At 31.5% G+C, this 22583-nt stretch overlaps 1 protein-coding gene across 1 annotated transcript; it reads right to left on the reverse strand.

Moving 5' to 3' along the window:
* Positions 1 to 21002: 21002 nt before the first annotated feature.
* Positions 21003 to 21707, reverse strand: LOC139506988 (class E basic helix-loop-helix protein 22-like). The gene has a single exon (XM_071295593.1). It carries the CDS (start codon positions 21705 to 21707, stop codon positions 21003 to 21005), a length of 705 nt encoding a protein of 234 aa, XP_071151694.1.
* Between the last annotated feature and the right edge of the window lie 876 nt (positions 21708 to 22583).

The raw sequence follows: 22583 nt of genomic DNA on the forward strand, positions 1-22583 counted from the left end.
CGGTAAAAATATTTTTGTGGAGATCTTTCAGGTTTCTGAAATTGAAAAACCCAATCACAGTTTCACACATATATATTTTAAATCAAATCCACTTTATCTTAGATAAAATATTTACTCATAACTTAATCTAGCAAGGGTACAATAGACTGAGATAACGACATAATTTCTGAAGTAGCAAATTAGAACTAATGAGGTGTGTATGTAAATAAAAATATGTTTCGTCGTCTGAGAGAACATTGTGTTACTGTATTGTATGTTCTTCGTAGACAATTTATGTATTACAAGTTGATTGGAACGTTAAATAGTTATTGTGATAATCATATGTGAAGTTAGGCTTGACGACTTTTAATATTTCATATCCGTGTTGTATTTGATAATACTATTTGCGAAGGAATTTTAAATTGTTATAAGCGGATGATATGTATGACAATGATAGGAGGAACACAATAAAATTAACTTGAAAGATGATTTTATAATATCTATTGAACTTATGACTGTATGATTAACATGTATAATTATTTCCATAGTGTTATACACTTTTACAAAAAAATATAAGCCTGGTACCTTTGAGAACTATTATTCTTCCTATTTTTATTGTACGACTTAATGGAAAACATAACTTTCTCTGAAGTTTTAGTCTGTTCGAACAAAGATTATCTTCCCATAGAATATCTTACCATATTTCAAAACAATTAATACTATTTGAAAGGTTTTTTACTAGTAATTTTGACACTTCTTTTGACGAATATGTATATGTTAACAAATTATTTAAATCATATGTAAAGAAAAATATTTGACCTTAAACGAGGGGAAGTGGGGCTTCATCAATAGGAAAATTTAAAGTTAAATAGCAAAAATATTTTTTATAATCAATATGAAAAGAAAAGTTGTTTAAATTCATCTTTATATGATGAACATTAATACAACTTAGTCCTTTGATAAAATGTTTTTGTCGAACATTTAATTAGACTTCTATACGTATATATCAACCAACATCGTCTTCACAACATACTTAATTACATGATGATACAGAATTATTTGTAAACGATTAGTTTAGTGCGAATACGAATACTTTATTTCTCAGTGCAATATACTGATTTGCTTTCTCTTTTTTTTAATCACAAAATGCATTTTTCTTTATATCTTATTCAAAAACATGTATATAATTAACAAAATATTGAAAACACTTTCAACAATTATATTGCAATTATGATATTTTGATCATAACTGATGTTTTATTATATTAAAAACTGTGATATGCACTTTGACTTGGATAGACAATTATCAAGTTAAGAATTCTATAGTTGTAGATATTTCTAATCAGAATAAGTTGAATATGTTTGTTCTTGTTGTAATATATAAGTATTTATGTTTTGCATACAAATTAAAAACTGTGATTTGCTTCGATGATTTTTGTTCATGAAAGTGTGTTATTTGTGGGTCTTTATTTTTGTGAAAAATGTTGACATTGTGAATTGAATTTGCTTAAATTATTGAGATACTATACATGCTATAATTAATACTTATTTTGTTTTATATTGAAGAGATAGAAAAATCCTTAAATAAAACCATCAAATCTGAAAAAGAATATGTACTTGAAGAAGTAAAGCAAAGTTCTTTATTAAGATTTTCTGTACGGTAATGAATCAATCAAATCACGTCATATACTTAAATACTAGATAATTGGTTAATGATACTTCAGGGTTACGTTACTGATATTTGAATTAAACAAGTATCAACCAGTACTATATTTGACCAAATATCGATCTCATAGATGATTTTTTTTAACTCTAAGAAGATGCAGTGCAATCTTGTTATTGATTTTTCTATTGTTCCAAACTGTTATTATTTATATGTGTGCCTTTTTTTAAAAACATTATGTCTTTCATTAAATTATTATGTCTTTCATTTATTTTATTTTTAAATAAAATCATATATGAGTTTTCAATACTGTGTTTATATTCTTTTAAAGTAACACTATCACATGTATCATATTAAAAACCCCAGTGAATATAAATTCAGATAAGCTGTAAATATTGAAAAAGAAGATTCAGCTAGAACTCTCAAGAATACATTGCACTATTGTCAAACTTGAGGATACGAGAAAAGAGTATGTATCTAATGAGAAAGGTAAATATGCTAGAGATACTTACTGAAGGTGTGATGAAATGATTGAAGCTGTTAATTTTCTCCTTGATAATATTTATGTACGTTTCGGCTACAAAGTTTATCGACAGGTTGTAGGTATCCCTATGGACAAAAATTGCGCCCCTTTAATATAGCAGACTTACTTTTGTACTGTTATGAATCACAGTTTATGACCAAAATCAGTAAAGACCCGTCGAAATTGCATTTAATAGATAAATTCAACAACACTTACCGTTATCTTGATGATATTTTTTCGTTAAATAATCAAGAATTTTCTCAATATACTGCTGAAATTTACCTAAAGGAACTTACTTTAAATAAATCAAATTTAAATGGTAATACCTGTCCTTTCCTAAATTTGGATATTTCGGTCTTCAACGGAAAACCCCACACTAAAATTTACGACTAAAGGGACGATTTTTCGTTCCCTATTGGTAAATTTCTATTTTTATATGTACCTTTGGCACCATCTTACTGTTTATATTTCACAGCTCGTTCGCAATGCCCGTGTCTGTTGTGACGTTTTTGATTTTAACGAACGTAATCTATGTATTACTGGTAAATTATTAAGCCAGGGATTTCGTTACCATAAATTACTTAAAACCTTTATTAAATTTTTCCATAGATATAAAGATATAGTTTTGAAGTTTAGTTGTACCCGTAGAAAACTTATTTCTAACGGGATAGCAAATCCTCATTTCTACGGAAATGTTGTTAACCGTGCCCGAAAATTTAGAAACTATTCTGGTTAACTTGTCGATCCTTTAATTAAACTTATTCTAAAATGGTTACCAATTCAACACTGTAATAAGATCATTGAATAATTTTGTTATTGGTATAAATATTGATTTTACAATCAGTAAGTTACAAGCAAACTAAATATTACTTGTATGTTATATACATATACACATTCATGGATCTACAATCTGTCGATACCTGTATCTTGGCATTGCAAAGGTCATGTTTTTCTCTGACTGTTTATGACGTCTCTACACGAAATCCATTGGATGTTGGATGCATACGGATTGATAATTTAGTCTCAGATGCATGATTTTTTATTAGTTGCTAGAGGCTTTGAACTAGCTATCAGTTAACTACGATTACTCTCAGACTTGTACATAGTGTCTTTTTGTTGTTGGGATGTACAAGTACCTGTCCACGTTCACTTGTATGTTTGTCAAACTAATGAGTTAAGCTTTTTTCAACTGATTTTTTATACTAGTTCGTTCTTATGTTGTATTGTTATACCACTGTCCCAGGTTAGGGGGAGGGTGGGGATCCCGCTAACATGTTTAAACCCGTCACATTCTGTATGTATGTGGCTGTCTCAAGTCAGGAGCCTGTAATCAGTGGTTGTCGTTTGTTTATGTGTTAAACATATTTGTTTTTCGTTCATTTTTAGCTCACCTGGTCCAAAGGGCCAAGTGAGTTTTTCTCATCACTTGGCGTCCGGCGTCCGGCGTAGGGCGTCTTCGTCGTCCGCCGTCGTTAACTTTTACAAAAATCTTCTCCTTTGAAACCACTGGGACAAATTTAACCAAACTTGGCCACAATCATCATTGGGGTATCTTGTTTAAAAAATGTGTCCGGTGACCCGGCCAATCAACCAAGATGGCCGACAACTGCTGGTTTGGTTGCTGCCCCTGAATTGGTAATTTTAAAGAAATTTGGCCGTTTTTGGTTATTATCTTGAATATTATTATAGATAGAGATAAACTGTAAACAGCAATAATGTTCCGCAAAGTACGATCTACAAATATAACAACATGACCAAAATGGTCAGTTGACCCCTTAATGAGTTATTGCCCTTTTTAGTAATTTTTTACCAATTTTCCGTAAATTTTTGTAATCTTTTACAAAAATTTTCCCCTATGAAAGTTCAAACTATGGGCCCAATTTAACCAAACTTAGCCACAAACATAATTAGGGTATATAGTTTGAAAAATGTGTGCGGTGACCCAGCCAACCAACCAAGATGGCCGCCATGGCTAAAAATAGAACATAGGGAGAAATGCAGATTTTGGCTTACAACTCAATTGTTTATCAAGTCAATATCTATTAGCTGTGAAAGATGAATTGGACAACTGGTTGTTGGGTTTATGTCCCCAATTGGTAGTTTTTAAAGATTTTTTGTCGTTTTGGGTTATTATCTTTGAATACTGTTATAGATAAGGATAAACTGTAAACAGCAATAATTTTCAGTACAGTGGAGACCTACAAATAAATCAACATGATCAAAATGGTCAGTTGACTCCTTAAGGAGTTATTGCCCTTTAAAGGCAATATTTAACAATTTTAATAAATTTTGTAAATTTTGTAAATTTTTACAAAATATTTTCCTCTGTAACTAAAGGTTTATAGATAGAGAACATTGTAAGTAGCAAGAATGTTCAGTAAGTAAGATCTACAAACACACCACCATCACCCAAAACACAATTTTGTCATGAATCCATCTGTGTCCTTTGTTTAATATGCATATAAACCAAGGTGAGCGACCCAGGCTATTAAGGGCATACGATACAGTTACAAGGGAAGTAATGACGTTGCTAACGTAAATTGTTATTTTCGCGACGTCAAACTATGACTTATCGGGAAAAGATTCAGTTTTCGACTGATTTTTATCATTCAAATCAAATTCAATCAATCCTATTTTTTAAAACGACATTTTGTTTCATTTTGCAGGGAGATTATGTGAACCAAATTTTACAAAACTGTAAATAGTGCAATTTTTTTAATGTTGATAAATATACAGCAAAAAAATACGTTTTTTCTCAATTCATGACCATTTGATAAATATGCGTTATTTCTGAATAAAAAATGCATAAGTCTTTAGAATACTTATCAAATACAGAAATAACAAATTATTTAACAAAAAACAATTTGTGTTTATCTTTTAAAACAAAAAAGTTATGGCTTTCTTTCGAAAGGGAAAATATGGCCAGAAATCCGAATTTTGAGCAAATATACAAAATTTCGACCTCATTTAACTCAAAAAGTAGCACATGAAGACAAATTTACCATTTTCCGTCTCTATTGTATGCACAATTATGCAAAGTTTTTTTTCGAATTATTGTTGAATTTGCAATCATATCACACCTTCTTATAAAATATCTATGATTTCACGCGTTTGGCTGTAATGAATAAGATGAAAATTGCCTTGCTAATTTTTATTCAAAAATGATGTATGCATTCAAAATCATCATTTAGGTAAACTTGAGAACTAGGTACTAAGTACCATCACAGGTGCTATAGAATCATAACCAAAAGCATAAAGAAAATATCAAACATACCACTATTAAGTAAGAGATGTAAGTGCAAAGCCATGACACAGGCCTCAAAATATCAAGTGTTCACAAGTCAATGAAATAAATACCAGCTTGAAGCAACTCTTCTCAGACAGGCTCAATAGGTCCAGCTGTACATTAGAGTCAAGAGCCTCATAAGAAAACACCATAAATTTTTACAATGAATAACAAACCGAGTGAAGACAAACTTTGAAATGTCATCATTTAAAGTCTGAAACAGTACACTAGAGTGGATCCCTTCATACTGTGGAGTTTCAGGGTAATGAGCAAGCCGGCCGATAAGTTAGCAAATTATGGTGCTGAACAATAACAGGAAGAAAATTAAGCCTGCAACACAGGATTAAGACTATCATTAAATCTCTGATCAACATCCTTCAACAAGACAGTTACCACCGGCTTACAAGATCTGAACTATCTACCATCTTAATACGGATTGCAGGATACATCAGACTCAATCAACATCTATACAAAGTCATGAAAGTTTTTCCACCTCCAATTTATTTCTAAAATAATTTTGAAAACGAAATAACTATTCATCTCTTTTAAAATAAAACGTTCAAAACGTTATACACATTCGCACAAGGAAGTCTTAGAACGCATTTAAGTCTACGGTTCAGTGTAGGAGGTGTAATTAGGAAACGCTATGCTTCTTATGTATGCAAGTATATAATCCCAAAAATTACAAAAGTTCAACTATTTTAAAAGTATATATTGTCAAAAAATCAAAATCCTGACCACATGTACACCTTCATGTACATATATGTTCATACAACCAGCAAAGTGACATCTTCCTTGTATTTGGACTGTAGAACGAGTTATCTGGAGCAGCATTATCAAGTGAGGATTTTTGTTTTGTTTTGTAACCGTATTGTAAGTATCATAAGGTAGAGGCAAATATTGTCTTAACGAACGGCAGGGAATCCTTGATTGATTAAATAGTTTTCTTACGTGAAGATAACTTCATATTTTTTGAGCGACTTGTTTTTTTTTCTACTGAAATATGTTAAAAAAAACTTATCAGATAAACAGTATGAGGTAAGATTTCTTCCGTTCGAATTTCATTTATGCATGATTTTTTCCTATTGGGAATTCGAAGTTGATTTGCATCGAAATGAAGATTGAAGTTCCCCACTTTGCTAAAACAAAAATTATAATACAAATGTACTAATAAAACATAATAATAATATGCATATCAATTCCTTTTCACGTAACATTGATTTGTCTTCAATTGTGCAGTGAGGTTGGAGATGTAAAAAAATAGTAATACTAGCAGTAACAATAACAAGGGAAAAATATGAATCATAATTACCATGAACATTTTTGATTTTTCTGCAATTCAAGAATAAAAAGGAAAAAAATATTATAACTAGTTAATTAAAAACAAAATGTTCTAAATGATAAATTGTTGTTAACTCGCTTTTCTAAAATTACTGTTTCCAAAATAATTAGTATATTAAATTATTGTATTAAAGTATGATAATTTTAATTGTATAAAATTGTTACAGTATTGGTTGGACACAACTGAGAGGAAATTAATAAAATAACAGTTTAAAGTGGTTAGTATACTTGTGTTGACAAACTGCGGATAAAAGTTGAGATTTGTTAAAATTCAAGAAAAATACATTAAAGAAAAAAATAATGTTTAACCGCCTTTGTTCCTTTCTCGGGGATGGTTACTATATCTGTAGATTAAGGTATGGTTTATTTCAAAGTTGAAAAGTCAGACAAATTATTACCTGCCAATGAAATTGATGGCCTATGGGGATTCTGTTTAACGACAACAATGATTCCGAAAAGATTCGAGTGCGCTTAAAAGGCAATAAGTTTCCAGATGTTTAAATGAATAGAATTTGATTTAAATGTAATGTATCCAGATGGTCGGAAGGAAACTTAATCCCGCAGTTGAATATTTTGTCAAAACGAAATCTTTATAGCAGTGTGTCATTTCACTTAGTTTTAAATTAAGCTATGGTATTCAGCCCAACCACCACAACAAACAGAAAAAGGAAGAAAAAGACAATTCGAGGACACATGGCGTCAAATTTAATTATACGCTACGGTGGCCTATTGCTATAGCACTTTAAATGTTGTTGTTACTTGTTATTGAAAACAAATTAGCGAATTCGCGTGCAAGTCACGCGCCAGAACTGTGAGATTATAAACGGCAACATTTTTGTATTATAAGAAAGTATAATATTAACATAGGTCAACAATTAGAACACGTTTTTAAATTACGTTTTGTAATACATTAACAAGAGACTGTACAAAATGTTAATTAAAAATCTTGCCATTATTATGCATTATTATAGTTCTATTCATTTTTATGCAAGTTATAATCAGTTGTAAAGTAATATTCAAATAAAACAGACTTTTACTGCGCATGTTATCTCGCATTTCAATGAGAAAAGATGATATCTTAAAAAGTGCACTGTTAAAATATCACATTTCAGATTTTTGATAAACATAGAATATATCAGAAATAAAAAAAATCATTTTTTCGTGAATCAACGTTGAAATATTTATCCATAAAACAAAAAGATTAAGACGAACAAAATAATTAAGCCTGTCACAGGGGCGGATCCCGGATTTAAGGTAAAGGTGGGGGAGGGGGGGGTCAAATTTTCGCCGAGCGGAGAGAGTCAAAACATATTTTGAGGCAAAAAAATCGAAATATTCTTTATTAAGCTGATTACAACCCATGATTTGCAAATAATTTTAGGGGGGACACGACCGCCTCGCCCCGCCTGAAGCCGCTACTGTGCAGCCCTCCTAGACTGGTACCAACTATTTCAAGATAGAAGATTCATATAGACGCTACCAATTACACATTACTGCTAATCATATACAATTAATGTCAATAGCATTCCAATAAAATTGTCAGCAATTTCCAGGGAAACCTCTTCTTCCTCCAGTGTTTTCTATCATCTGCCACTTAAGATCAGTTAATTCTGATTCACGCAATTTCTGGCTTATTTCACAATTTGAGTGTGGATAAAACATCAATTTATCTTGGTTAGTAAAGGCATCAATATTTACAAGTGATTGTCAGATCTTATCATCGATACACTGTCATCTGATAGATAAATACTAACTTATTTGTCACTCACGTGAATCGTTTATTGATCGATACAAATAACAATTAACTTAATAAACATCTTTAAGGTTAAAATGTAGGTGATAAAACGTTCGCTATATTGATAATGCATGTACATAAACATGTATGCAGGAAAATATATAACAAAAGCAACAACAACAGCAACCTCAATTTTATTACACCCAGATCCCTATTTACTTGAAAAACGATACATGTAAAGAAACCTTTTGAAAGTATTTAACGAATAAATGCATAGACAAGATTTTCCCTCATTGATGAAGGCTATAATTTTTTACATCCAATTCATTTGAACTTTAGTGAATAGTGGTCTCATTATCAATTATATCTCATCTCCTAAAATTATATTTTATCAGCAGGTACGCTGAAGGCCCAACGAGGGGGAGAGGAGTATGTATATAAACTTAAATACTTGAGTACTATAAGCGAGGGGGGGGGGAGTATGTATAGATATTTGAATACTTGAGTACTATACGAGTTATAATATGACCAGAGGGGGAGGGAAGTATGTATAGATACTTGAATACTTGAGTCCTATAAGAGGGGGAGGGAAGTATGTATAGATACTTGAATACTTGAGTACTATAAGAGGTGGAGGGAAGTATATATAGATACTAGAATACTTGAGTACTATACTAGAATACTTGAGTACTATACTAGAATACTTGAGTACTATACTAGAATACTTGAGTACTTAACGAGGGGGAGGGAAGTATGTATAGATACTTGAATACTATACGAGGGGGAGGGAAGTATGTATAGATACTTGAGTACTTGAGTACTATACGAGGGGGAGGGAAGTATGTATAGATAATTGAGTACTTGAGTACTATACGAGGGGGAGGGAAGTTTGTATAGATACTTGAATACTTGAGTGCTATACGAGGGGGGGAAGTATGTATAGATACTTGAGTACTTGAGAACTATACGAGGGGGAGGGAAGTTTGTATAGATACTTGAATACTTGAGTACTATACGAGGGGGAGGGAAGTTTGTATAGATACTTGAATACTTGATTACTATACGAGGGGGAGGGAAGTATGTATAGATACTTGAATACTTGAGTACTATACGAGGGGGAGGGAAGTTTGTATAGATACTTGAGTACTATACGAGGGGGAGGGAAGTATTATAGATACTTGAGTACTTGAGTACTATACGAGGGGGAGGGAAGTATGTATAGATACTTGAGTACTATACGAGGGGGAGGGAAGTATTATAGATACTTGAGTACTTGAGTACTATACGAGGGGGAAGGAAGTATGTATAGATACTTGAGTACTTGAGTACCATACGAGGGGGAGGGAAGTTTGTATAGAAACTTGAATACTTGAGTACTATACGAGGAGGAGGGAAGTATGTATAGATACTTGAGTACTTGAGTACATACGAGGGGGAGGGAAGTTTGTATAGATACTTGAATACTTGAGAACTATACGAGAGGAAGGGAAGTTTGTATAGATACTTGAATACTTGAGTACTATACGAGTGGGAGGGAAGTATGTATAGATACTTGAATACTTGAGTACTATACGAGGGGAGGGGGGAGTTTGTATAGATACTTGATTACTTGAGTACTCTACGTGTGGGAGGGGAGTATGTATAGATACTTGAATACTTGAGTACTATACGAGTGAGGGAATTTTGTATAGATACTTGAATACTTGAGTACTATACAAGTTATAGTATGACCAAAAGGGACATAACAGGGTCAACTTTGGCAGAGGGAAAAGAAACTTCAGTTTCTTAAACTTTTTCCAAATTTATCTACAGAAAAAATAAAAAAATGTTAATGGTTTAATGCTTGATATGATCCGTTATTAATTATGTGAAATGGAATAGCAATGAACTATTATCTGTTCATAATTTAAACATGGATCAACTGTGGATTTCACTTGTAAATAAAATTTGTAGAAACGAAAAACCAACTCTGCACAACCGTGGTCTCGTACTCGCTTAGAAGGAGTTGTGAGTTCCGCCCTGTCTTGGTCAAACCCTAGTCTTAAAAATTGGTATTACTACCTCTCCGCTAAATAATAAAATTAAAGACTCGTCAACTAGGAGTTAGAATAATGTCTCCGGGTGGGTTGGCATGTCTTCCTGTGGACTGGACTGACACTCATAGAAAATCCTGTTCAGTGTGTCAGAAATCCTTTTATCAACACGCAAACGTTTTGTTTTTCATGTAACATTTGTCACTGGACATTAAATTCGATTGAATGCATGAAGGAAAATTAGTCTATGTGGTGTGGGCTTTGCTTATTGTTGAAGGCTGTACGGTTACCTATAGTTGTTAATTTCTGAGTCATTTTGGTCTCTTGTGGAGAGTTGTCGCATTGGAAATCATGCCACATCTTTTTTTTTTATATTTATCGTGTTACTGTGTTACATATGAATACCAGTTCAATCAATGTGCGTAGCCCCAGATACAAGAACCACTGAAAACGAAATGAAAAGTACTTAAACTAAACAACAGTTACCAACAGCATAATTTCAGTGAAAACAAAATTATTGTACCACCAAGAGCAGATTTATATCTTATTTTTAACGAAACAAGAAGTTATGTATAGGTATATTAAGTATATGAGGTGAAGTTGAGTATGTAAATGATATCTCGGTCCTCCTTTGTTCCCGCCGGGACATAAGTGTAACAGCAATCCAATGTGAAAAAACGATAGAAACCAATTGTTATAAAAATTAACCAATCAGATCCGTGCTTCAGACTAAAACATTTAAAGAAATTAAGAGAACAAGTTAATGACAGTTATTACCTTATTCTATGTCTGTGTAGTTTGTTTTTGTTTAACTTGTTGTTCAGCCTAAAGAGATGGGAAATTTCATAATAAAAATGACACTGAAAAAGTATTTTGTAACAATGATGACTGTTGTCTTTTATGTATAACTTAAGTGTTAGAGCTCCATCTCTATTTTGAAATATTTACTTAATCTTACAAATGTATATTATGTCTAAATACCAATCGATCAAATGATACAGATGATAGACACAACTTTTGATTATAACAACTCCGCAGTAAATATTGATGGAGAAAAATCCAATCCAAACACATCCAGACTTTAGTTAATATGTCAAATTGCTCATACATCCTAACAAACTGCGTTGATGAATCAATAATCTCTAAAACGCTTCGGAGGATTTTCCGAACTTTGAAAGTATAATGAATAATGATTTGCGTGTCTTTTCTTGATGCAGAGGCAAACATTATTAAAGTTACAGTATCTTTGATGACCCAATGGACCTCAAGGCATACACAAGACACTAATAATCTTTCACGATAGTTTTTCATCTTGGTTGTTTAACAATGTTTTTGACGGAAAGAAAATTGATTTCTATCTTAGATGGTATTTTGGCGTAAAACGTTTCTTCAAAGGACGTCTTTATGGAACTACCAGCAGCATTTTAAGTGGAAAATCTAATTGGCTCAATAAAATAGAGAAAATATTCTGTCGTTTTATATTAAGTTATTGTATTAAGTGACAAAATTGTTTGTCATGCGTGTACCTATTTGTCAGCTTAGAACTGAATGATAGATAGACACGTGTTTGTCATATAACCTTGTCCAACTGAACATTCTAACTCAATCGAAGTGTGATCATCTTAATTGTAAGTTTTACAAGAACTAAGAAATGTTTTGTCATGGACGAACGGAACTCTTTATACTCTTTTTAAGAGTTTTCAATTAATGATAATCGTGATAAGTTAGTTAACTACAAAAGAGATTGTCTACGACTTGACAAGTTATAACAAATAAATTATTACAATTTGATTTATAGATATAGGAAGATGTGGTGTGAGTGTCAATGAGACAACTCTCCATCCAAATAACAATTTAAAAAATTTAGTTTGTTTTCCCGCACTAAATAAATTTCATTCTCTTGTTATCAATTAAATTAATTAAAAGTACGTTTAACGAAATGGCATGGGTTATGTATCTAAAAAAACATAGATTCAGGCTAAAAAAAAGAGTCAAATCTGTTACCGAAGCACGTGTCTATATCCCTTTCTCCGATTCTGTATATCTTTTATAGAATTACTTATATCAAAATTCAAAAAGAGAAACAAATTCAACGAGTGACCAAACAACATATTGATTCGATAGTTATTATTATTATTATTTTTCATTTCACTGGGAAATCAATATAAGTCAACGCAAACAATGAAATAAGTAACAATAACTTTCATAATTATCTTCACACCATCAAGAAGATATTATTATGAGAAAGAGAACAATGACCAAACAGATCAATGGAATTCTCGCATATATTTGCGTTAAAACACTGGAGTAAGTAAATACCGCTTATAACTTAAGACAAAGTAATTCGGGTGCAACAGATACTTCAAGTAACAGTAACACGCCCTTGTCCGGTGGTCATTGTGTGGATATCTTTTTTTACGCGTTTTTTTTTAGAATTTAAAAAAATTCTGAAGATAACGTAACATATGTTTCATGGGAGACGGATTTATATTTATAAAAAATCAAACTTGTTCCTAAATCCCATATTTGACTGCTATATAAAATTGTACTACTTCATTATTTTTTTTTTCCAATAGATTCTACTGTTAAAACTAACATGTGTTTACCAAGCATTTAAGAAAGGTAGTATAGCAATCGAATATTAAAGTTTATTTACAGAATGGTAGTTGATTTATTTTAATGATTCTAATATCTCAAACATGAGACTGCTTAATATTAATGTATTAATGTTCCAGACCGTATGAGTATTTGGACCGTCTGACTAATATTAAGAAGTTGGTCAAGTTTATTAGATACAAATGTATATAACAGATCAACATAACTTATATCTCAAATTAATATAAAAAGTTCAATAGTAATTGAAATAAAAACTTAATATTTTAACTATTTAAAAAAATCACGCTTATTAAAATCTGTTAATCTCCTGTATTTAGCATGTCAGTAATTCATTAATTGCAGCCCAGTATGCTCATTGAAATTGAAGTTATCGGAAGTAAACATAATGTGGGAGGACAATGGTTATAGAATATTTAGGAACTTTACAAAAAAATGCATATGCAAAGGAACATGCATGAACAAAACATGTTAATTAAAAAAAAATATATGACGTTCCTTGTGGTAGCAAGACTAGTGTCACCTTGGGCCAGAGTAAGGGAGCTACCATTTGATTTTTATGGGGGGGCTAGGATGAAAAATTTTGTCCTGCATTTTTTTTAGCTGTAATCTCTGTCCTGCCTTTTTATTTTTCACTCTGTTCGGTCCTGCCTTTTTTTTTTAGTTTATCCTGACTTTTTTTTATCTAAATTGTCGTCCTGACTTTTTATTTTTGCAAGTGTCTCATCCTGCCTTTTTTTTTACTCAAAACTCCTGGCCTGCCTATTTTTTTTCAAATTTCATCCTAGTACCCCCATAAAAATCAAATGGTAGCTCCCTAACAAAAAAGGATTCAGATATACAATTAAACAAATATTTAATGTCAATTGTTCGCTTATTCACTTCATCCATCTATTTGTAATAATAACAATTTGTATAACTAAAAATAAAGATTTTGATAAATGTTTGTTTAAAGGTTAACCCATATGATCTCAAAACATGTCTGGTCAGCTGGACCGTACGCGTATACTCATACGGTCCGACCGTACGCGTATGGTCGGACCGTACGAGTATACGCATACGGTCCGGACCGTACGCGTACGGTCCAAATACTCATATGGTCTGGAACATTAACACAAAAGCCCTGTAACTACCATGTGTTGAAATGACCACAGTAATGCACATTTCCTTATAAAACACTGTCAGAAGTCAAATTCTGGTTTGACTAATAGAGATTGTCGAGCATTAAATGTTAACCGTCACTGCAGGTTACAAATGTAAATATAAATCGGTCCGACAATACTTGGTCATGTCCAACAAAGAGTTCGACCTCGCCTCTTGCGGGTAATATTAAAAGAAACACATACGAACCCTCTTTTAATAGTGTAACTGTTTAAGTCAAAGACGAAAGAATGTATTCAGAGGTCACTGCGATAAAAGAATAGTCTTTCTACTAGCATTCAAGGGTTGACCACAGTGTTAATTCAAAATCTCATAAGGCTTATTCAAGAGGCTAAACAGGTCCATGAAATTTTACTGATGATATTGTGAATTTTTCCTCACACGTTACAACCAATAATAAAATTGTTGGGATTTTTTTGTCTTGGTAAGTAAAAATTTAAGTAAGAAACTTCATACTTGCATATGAATAGAGATTTTTTTTCTACATTTTCAGACGTGATAAAGCACGAAAATTAGATGTAGCGAACTAGAGTAAAATAGCAAACAATCAATACATTCATATAAAAAAAATATACAACATTTCACAGTGTAACTTTGTGACCTTTGTCCAAAAATGTATTTGACAGAAAAAAAAAGAGATGCAAATCACGTCAATGAACTTGTTAACGTTTTCGGATTTTAATGAACGTAGTATATATGTTGTGTACAAGTTGTAAGTTTGTCCTAATTATAATTTGTACAGGGTTTATGTACAAGTTAAAAGATTTTTTTTATGCATACCTTCTTGCACAAGGGGATACATGTTTATTTTCTAAAATATACCAGTTTAATGTTTTAAATTCAAATTTATATACTTCATTCTAATATTAAGTGCTATTGTCCTTGTCCTAAAACTGGATATGAGGATACCTGAACGGTTTAGATTCTAATTTTATTTTTCTCAATAATGCATTTCTAACATAATAAGGATTTTCTTATCCCAGGAGTAGATTACCTTAGCCGTATTTGGCACAATTTTTCGGAATTTTGGACCCTCAATGCTCTTCAACTTCGTACTTGTTTGGCTTTATAAATATTTTGATATGATCGTCACTGATGAGTCTTTATATGTAGACGAAACGCGCGTCTGGCGTACTAAATTATAATCCTGGTACCTTTGATAACTAATTAGATTAAAGTATATAAATTTGAATTTAAAACTTATTTCGAACTGTATAGCATATCCTTCTTTGTACGGACATGTTGTTTTCCGAGCCCAGAAATTTATAAACAATCTAGGTTAAATAATAGATCCTTTGAATAAACTTTATATTCGAACATGTTACCTATTCACCATTGTAATTAGATCTTTGTATATTGTTTTTATTCGTATTGATATTGATTTTGTTTACAGTAAATTAAAACCAAACTAAGCATTATTGTTATATACATACATGTATGCACATTCATGGCTCTACAATCTGTCGATACCTGCATCTTTACATTGCACAAGGTCATGTTTTTTCTCTGACTGACGTGTTGAATGTGTACTGATTAATATTTTGTATGACATGCATGATTTTTTTTAATAGTTGTTTTTGGCTTTGAACTATCTGTCAATAAATGCGTGAACTCTCTAATCTGCACTTCGTGTCTTTTGTTGTTGGGATTTAAGAACCCGTTCACGTCCATTTTCAGAAATGTATTTCTATTGGTATCCATATGGCTAATGAGTTAATGAAAAATAAAAAAAAGATGTGGTATAATTTCCAATGAGACAACTCTCCATAAAAGACCAAATGACACAGAAATTAACTACTATACGTAACCGTACGGCCTTCAACAATGAGCAAAGCCCATACCGCATGGTCAGCTATAAAAGCCCTTTGTAACTGTTTCTTATAGTTTGTTATAATTGTGTACTGTTAAACCACTGTCCCAGGTTAGGGGATGTTTACTGCCTTCATACTAGTTTAACCCCGCCTCATTCTGTATGTATGTTCATGTCCAAATTCAGAAACCTGTTATTCAGTAGTTGTCGTTTGGTGCTGTGTTACCTGTTATTCAGTGGTTGTTGTTGTGTGCTGTGTAACCTGTTATTCAGCGGTTGTCGTTGTGTGCTGTGTTACACATTTTTTTTATTCGTTTATTATTTTGTACATAAATTATGCCGTTTGTTTTATCGTTTGAATTGTTAAATATTTGTCGTTTAGGAGCCTTTTATAGTTGACTTTGCGATATGGGCTTTGCTCATTGTTGAAGACCGTACGGTGATCTTTATTTTGTAAATTCTGTGCTGTTTGGTCTATTGTGGAGAGATTTACAGTGGCCATCATATACCATCTTCTTTTTATCTTTGTAGTAAACCATTTTTTTTAATAATCAGATTCCTGCAAGTTATGTATCTGTTATTCAGAATGGGAATCTTAAATTCCGATATATCACCCTGAACATGCATTAATGTTTGGCCAATAGATTTAAAACACACGACTTCATGTACACCAAACATTTTTTTTAAGGAATGAAAAAACGATGAAAGTTTCTCTTAATTTTTTCTTTTTTTTTAGTGTTCGTGTAGAAATTACTTAAACTGCAAACATAGCAATGAAGACCGTTATGAAATTTTCGACTCTGCAGACAGCACTACCACAAAATATTATCACACAGAAGTTCTCTCATTCAATTAAACGACCATTTGAAAAAAATTGGTTGCAGATTTGTTTGCCTCAGATCATAACAATCCTTCTTTTGTAACGGAAAAGGAAAATAGACTATATATCCTTACTAGAGCAGTGGTGAGTTGTTTAAAGCTTTAAATTTTCTTCTTCACAAAATCTATACAAGTTTCGGCATATTTGTGCCCATATTTTTTCCTATGGGCACAAATTGCGCCTTGGTGATATTTTTCTATTTTGTAGATAATCAAGAATTTCCGCATTTTACTGCGGAAATTTATCCAAACTAAATTTGAATAAATCTACTACAGACAAAATAATTGTTCTTTTCTAGTTTTGAATATTTCAGTTTCTCAAGGAAAGCTTTATAAAAAAAAAAAAGACAACGATATGATTTTTCTATCCACATTGCTATCATTGTAAACTAATTGGTCCTTGAAATAAACTTAGTGTGTTAAAATAATATTTTCACATCGATTGTGGTTGAAAAATTAAAATTAAAACAAAACTAAATATATATTGCTATGTATGTATTTATGAGAAGTTATTTCTACGTAGCACTTATTCGTTGCTTTGTTTTTTTTGTTTTTATGTTAGTTGTTTTTGTGTTCCCTGTACTACTCTGTTGAGTTTAAATTCACGGGATTTTCAGTTTGTTTTATGTAGTGACACCACTGTCCCAAATTAGGGAGATTGAGCGCCCACAAACATGTTAAACTCCGCAACATTCTTTCACTTGGTAAGCGGATTAAATTTTGTGTATCGATGTTTTGCAAAGCATTTTTCGTTCTTCCCGTCGATTTGTATTACATTATTATCGTTTCTAACGTTGGTCTCAATACTTCTTTGTTTTTCTGGCAATTTGCAGGGTTTTTCAGTAAACTGATATAGGTAGTGAACTGCACATTGCCAAAATGACAAAGAAAATTTGATGCCAATGGGGGAACGGTGGTAAACTAAACTATTTAAAAATCAAGCTGTTCCAAGCAAATTCATTTAGCCATATAAAAGGAAAGTTATATCAGATGCATTTTATGGAGACAAATATCCGCCAGAGACTAAAGCACGAGACAGAAACAATTGTAGGTCACATGTCAATATGTACTATGAATTGCCTTTAGTTTAGGTCACCAATTAGGTTGTATATTGATAGTCCTAACTTACTGCTATATTTTAAGGAGCTAAAAAGGTACCCTAAGCCATCTTTTCAGTACTTTTAGTCGCAAAATAGGGACCTCTACTGAAAACCAACTTTTGGGACTTTTACTGAAGAGTATATATTCATCCTTTTCTTATTCATCCAGAAGAATCTGTTTTCGATATCTGTACAGTTACAATTCCTTCAAGCGCTCATAATCACTCGTACATTTTTTTCTTCAGGTTAAGAGCAAATAATTACTCCTTATTTATGACTTAAAAAGGCAGTTACCTATCAAATGCATGTTCATCGATTTGACTAAAATTATCATATTTGATTTATTATATACTTTAACGTATAATAAAAAGTCCAAAAGAAACGATTAATAATGCATGTGCTAGCTATGATATATCATTATTCGTGTGCATTTTATACTAGACGCCATCTAATTGACCACCTATTTTCATCTGATCCGATATAAAAATAAATAGAAAATATAAATAAACAGACATATTTCGTATAATGACGATTTTCTAGGGCCGTTTAATTTCGTATGATAGATTTAAGCCAAATTGTAAATTATCGTTAAATAGTATGAGAACGATTTTTTGTTTATCGAATCAGTAACCGAAATGGGTCTTTCGGGTGACTCCCTGGTTTAACTTTCAATGTTGACATTTTCTATTTCATTACCGAACATGCTAAGCCCGTGTGGAACTTAATATCTTCAGCTAAGTGTCAAATTGAAGGTTTTAGGATTCAGATTAGGTTGAATTATTGGCATGCAATTTGGTGTCTTGTGAAGAGTTGTCTCATTGTCAAATTGAATCATACCTCACCATCTTCTTTGTATAAGCCAATAATGTACCATCGATATTTTTTAGTTAATTATAACAAAATTGAACCAAACTTACTGCTTTTAGCGAAAAATTACCTCAGTTTTCCTCTTTATTCCTCTTATTAGCAAGAACATAAAAATAAAAGAATCAGGTAATATTGCGTAAATACTTTGGCCCGGCTGGTTTTTGAAAGTATCTTAGGACAAATTTTGCCATCTTCTGACTTATATGATGTGTCATAGAATGTAAATGAAAGCTGTCTTAAGATAGTCATACATGTGATGCTTTTATGACTTTCATTTATAAGTGAACACTTTTATTTTAAATAATGATTAGAAAATGATAAAAATAAAATTGTATATGAAAAGGAATTACAATCTTATTTGATAACACCATAAAACCAGGCCCCTGAATCATATAATTAAAGAGACATTTAAGAGAGTATCTTTCATAGAAAACTTGCAGAATAAATGTTCAAACGTTCAATCACTAAATTTGAAGGAATGTTAAAAAAAACCCGATATTTATACAGCAACAAAAGACAATCTCTCTCCCCCTAAAAAAACCAAACAAAAACAAAACAAAACAACAATTCAGACACTCATAAATGTTTGAAATGTTTCTCTAAATCTAATTGAACTTTAATGCGTGATGCTCGAGATAAGCATTTGAATTCTGTAAATTTATGAAACAGTGACTCTTTGAATTCAACCAGGACAAATAACCCATTAGTGTCTTATAATATTTAAATATTTACACTCTTTTTTATGGAAAAAAGTATTTATACTTTTGTTTGGTGTTGTTCCATAAAAATCCACTACTATTTTATAAATTGACATTTTATCTTTACAATAAAACAGTAAATGAATTTTATTGTTTTGTGTTTTTCATTATTATTATTATTATCGTTATAATGCATTTAGGAAATTGTAAAGACACTTTATCCAATTATATATACTTTTCATTCTCATACTGTGTTATTATCTATGACAACGATAGGGGGTTCGGCTAATTTAGGTAAGCTTATCTTAAAAGTGAATCACGTGAATTTTCAGACATTCCAAAGGATAGTCAAAAATATAACCTTTAATATGTCTAATAACAGGCCAAGTATCATATTATATAGAATAATTCAGTAATTATAGCTAAACATATTTATTTCAATCATCAAACATTTTTTCAATGTAACTGACATGCATTAAAAAACCCAAAAGATCAGCATTAATACTTATATCTACTATAAATTTGATTAAAAGCAAAGTTTTCTTATCAAGCTCCATGGCTTATGTATATAAATATAAGAAGATGTGGCATAATTGCCCAAGAGACAGCTCTCAAACAAAGGCCAAGAAGACGAAGAAGTAAGCAACTAAGAACATATTAAATTTAAAATTTCATTTGATTTAATTCTTAATTAAAACTAAATAAATAAAAGAATAAATACACACAAGATTATAATCTGATTTTGATGTGTTGTTTAAAGCAGCATAGTGGCATTTCACGGTCTCAATAGAAAATAATAAGCAGCTTTTACACTAAAATTTAATATATTTTGATTTCACTTCCTTATTCATGTTTTAAATTTATAAAAAATATCGATACTTGTATTTTAATTATTGAATAAATATTAAAAAAGAAAAAGAAAAGAAACAAAGTTCTTACATCAAATTTCATCTTTATTTCTTACAATACATTTAAGTCACGTTTGATGAAATTGCTGTCTATGGATAACTTATTGTTATTCTTTCTTAACTATCTTTAACATCGTATAAATCTTGATTATAACAGATAGATAAAAAGGTGTCCAAAATTTCATTTTTTTCACATCTTGTAGACTCGAAGAACCTTACTTGAGTATCATAATTGAAACATCTGATAACTTACTTTTGTACAATATAAACTGCAGCACTTTTTACACAAAAAAGTAGTCAAATACAAAATAATCAAAAGTTAATATTTCTTCAAACCCTATAAAATCAGAGTTATTCGTCACATAATATTTCTGTTGTTTTCGATAATACTTATTCGCGGATAAGTTTTATACCTTTTTCCCATTATAAGGGAGTTCACAGTTTGTTCCTTGAAAGGTGGCAGACGTTTCCGGTGTTTGACTGGGAACGCCGGGAAGACGCGGTATGTCATGAATTCTTTGGTATGCAGCTGAGTATGGTTCGTAACGACTGGGTGATGTTGATTTCATATACGCAATCATTCTTCTCATTTCTTCAAGTGCATTTGCTTGCATAAGAATGTAATTTTTGGCTAGAAGAAGTGTGGCGATTTTAGAAAGTTTCCGAACAGACGGACTATGAGCATAGGGTATGACAGACCTCAAATCGTCTAGCGCATCATTCAAGTCATGCATTCTCCTTCTTTCTCGTGCGTTCACGTTCAGTCTAATTGTTTTATGTGGACTTCCTCTCCTTGTCCTGATTTTGCCTTCAAAATCTTGCCCTTCTTCACTAGAATATTCGGTATTGTCTCTGTTTAGATCTGAATTAAAGTTTTTATCAACACTGTCTGAACTGCTATTATCCTCAACGTCAATGTTAAATTCGTTATATCCACTTTCTAGTTCTCTAGCACTGTTGACAAAACTGTGTTGGCCATGTGGAAAAGTTCCGTTAGGTATATCACAGTTGTAGGAATTCGATGTGTTTATCAATGGGTCAAATCGTTTTGAAAAATCGATCCCGTCCTGTGCATCAGATGTATTGTTTTTACGTTCTAAATCTTCGTTCATTTCACAAAACGCTAAAAACAAACCACAGAAAATAAAAAAGAAAATGTTACTGCACTTTTGCTCCTCGCATTCAAAGCAGTCGGATCAATTACTTCTTAAAGTGACTTGTCATACAATCCACTTGCTCCTTGATTACACCAATTCCTTTAATCTATGATTTTAGCAAATCCAATTGGTCAATTACTTGTTTACGTAGCAAATCAGCACACTCGATACATAGTAATCTAAAATTTGATGAAAAAGAACTTCAAAACATTATATCCAAATTTGACGCTACAGAAATCGATATTAGTTATATTTCGAAGGAAAATCACTTTACCAAAATGAAGTTGTTTTTTTTTTAAATGTTATGAGATTATAAATGGAAAAAAATATTACTTTAAAATTAAAATATTACTTTAAAATTAAAATATTATCACTTATCAATATCATTTATAAAATATATTTATAAATATGAAGGTCTCTTTTCATTTTTTAAACACACATTAAACCTAAATTAGCATAAGCCTTTTAATTCCCCAATGTACCTTGTCACGGTTGTCGATTTTTGAAATGCAGCTAGACATGTGTTGTATCTTTTGAGGTTTGCGGCCCATTGAACAAACCTTGGGTGTTTTGTAAAGAAAAATGATACGTTTACATGGTCGATCTGCTACGGTGAATTATTAAATAGCATTTTATTTGATGATAATTACTTGTGGTATAGTCACCAACTGGATTGAAACAAGTTCAAAATCGTGCTTCAATAATGAAACTGTCTTTTGCATTGCAATAAAAATTCAATTAAATTTAGTTAATAGTATCCACGTTCTTTCATTTTTATGAACAAATCTGTCGTTTTCTTTTGAAGGGAAAATTACCTCCAATTATTATAAG

The sequence above is a fragment of the Mytilus edulis genome, chromosome 1 (assembly GCF_963676685.1).
Source record: "Mytilus edulis chromosome 1, xbMytEdul2.2, whole genome shotgun sequence".
Lineage (NCBI taxonomy): Eukaryota > Metazoa > Mollusca > Bivalvia > Mytilida > Mytilidae > Mytilus > Mytilus edulis.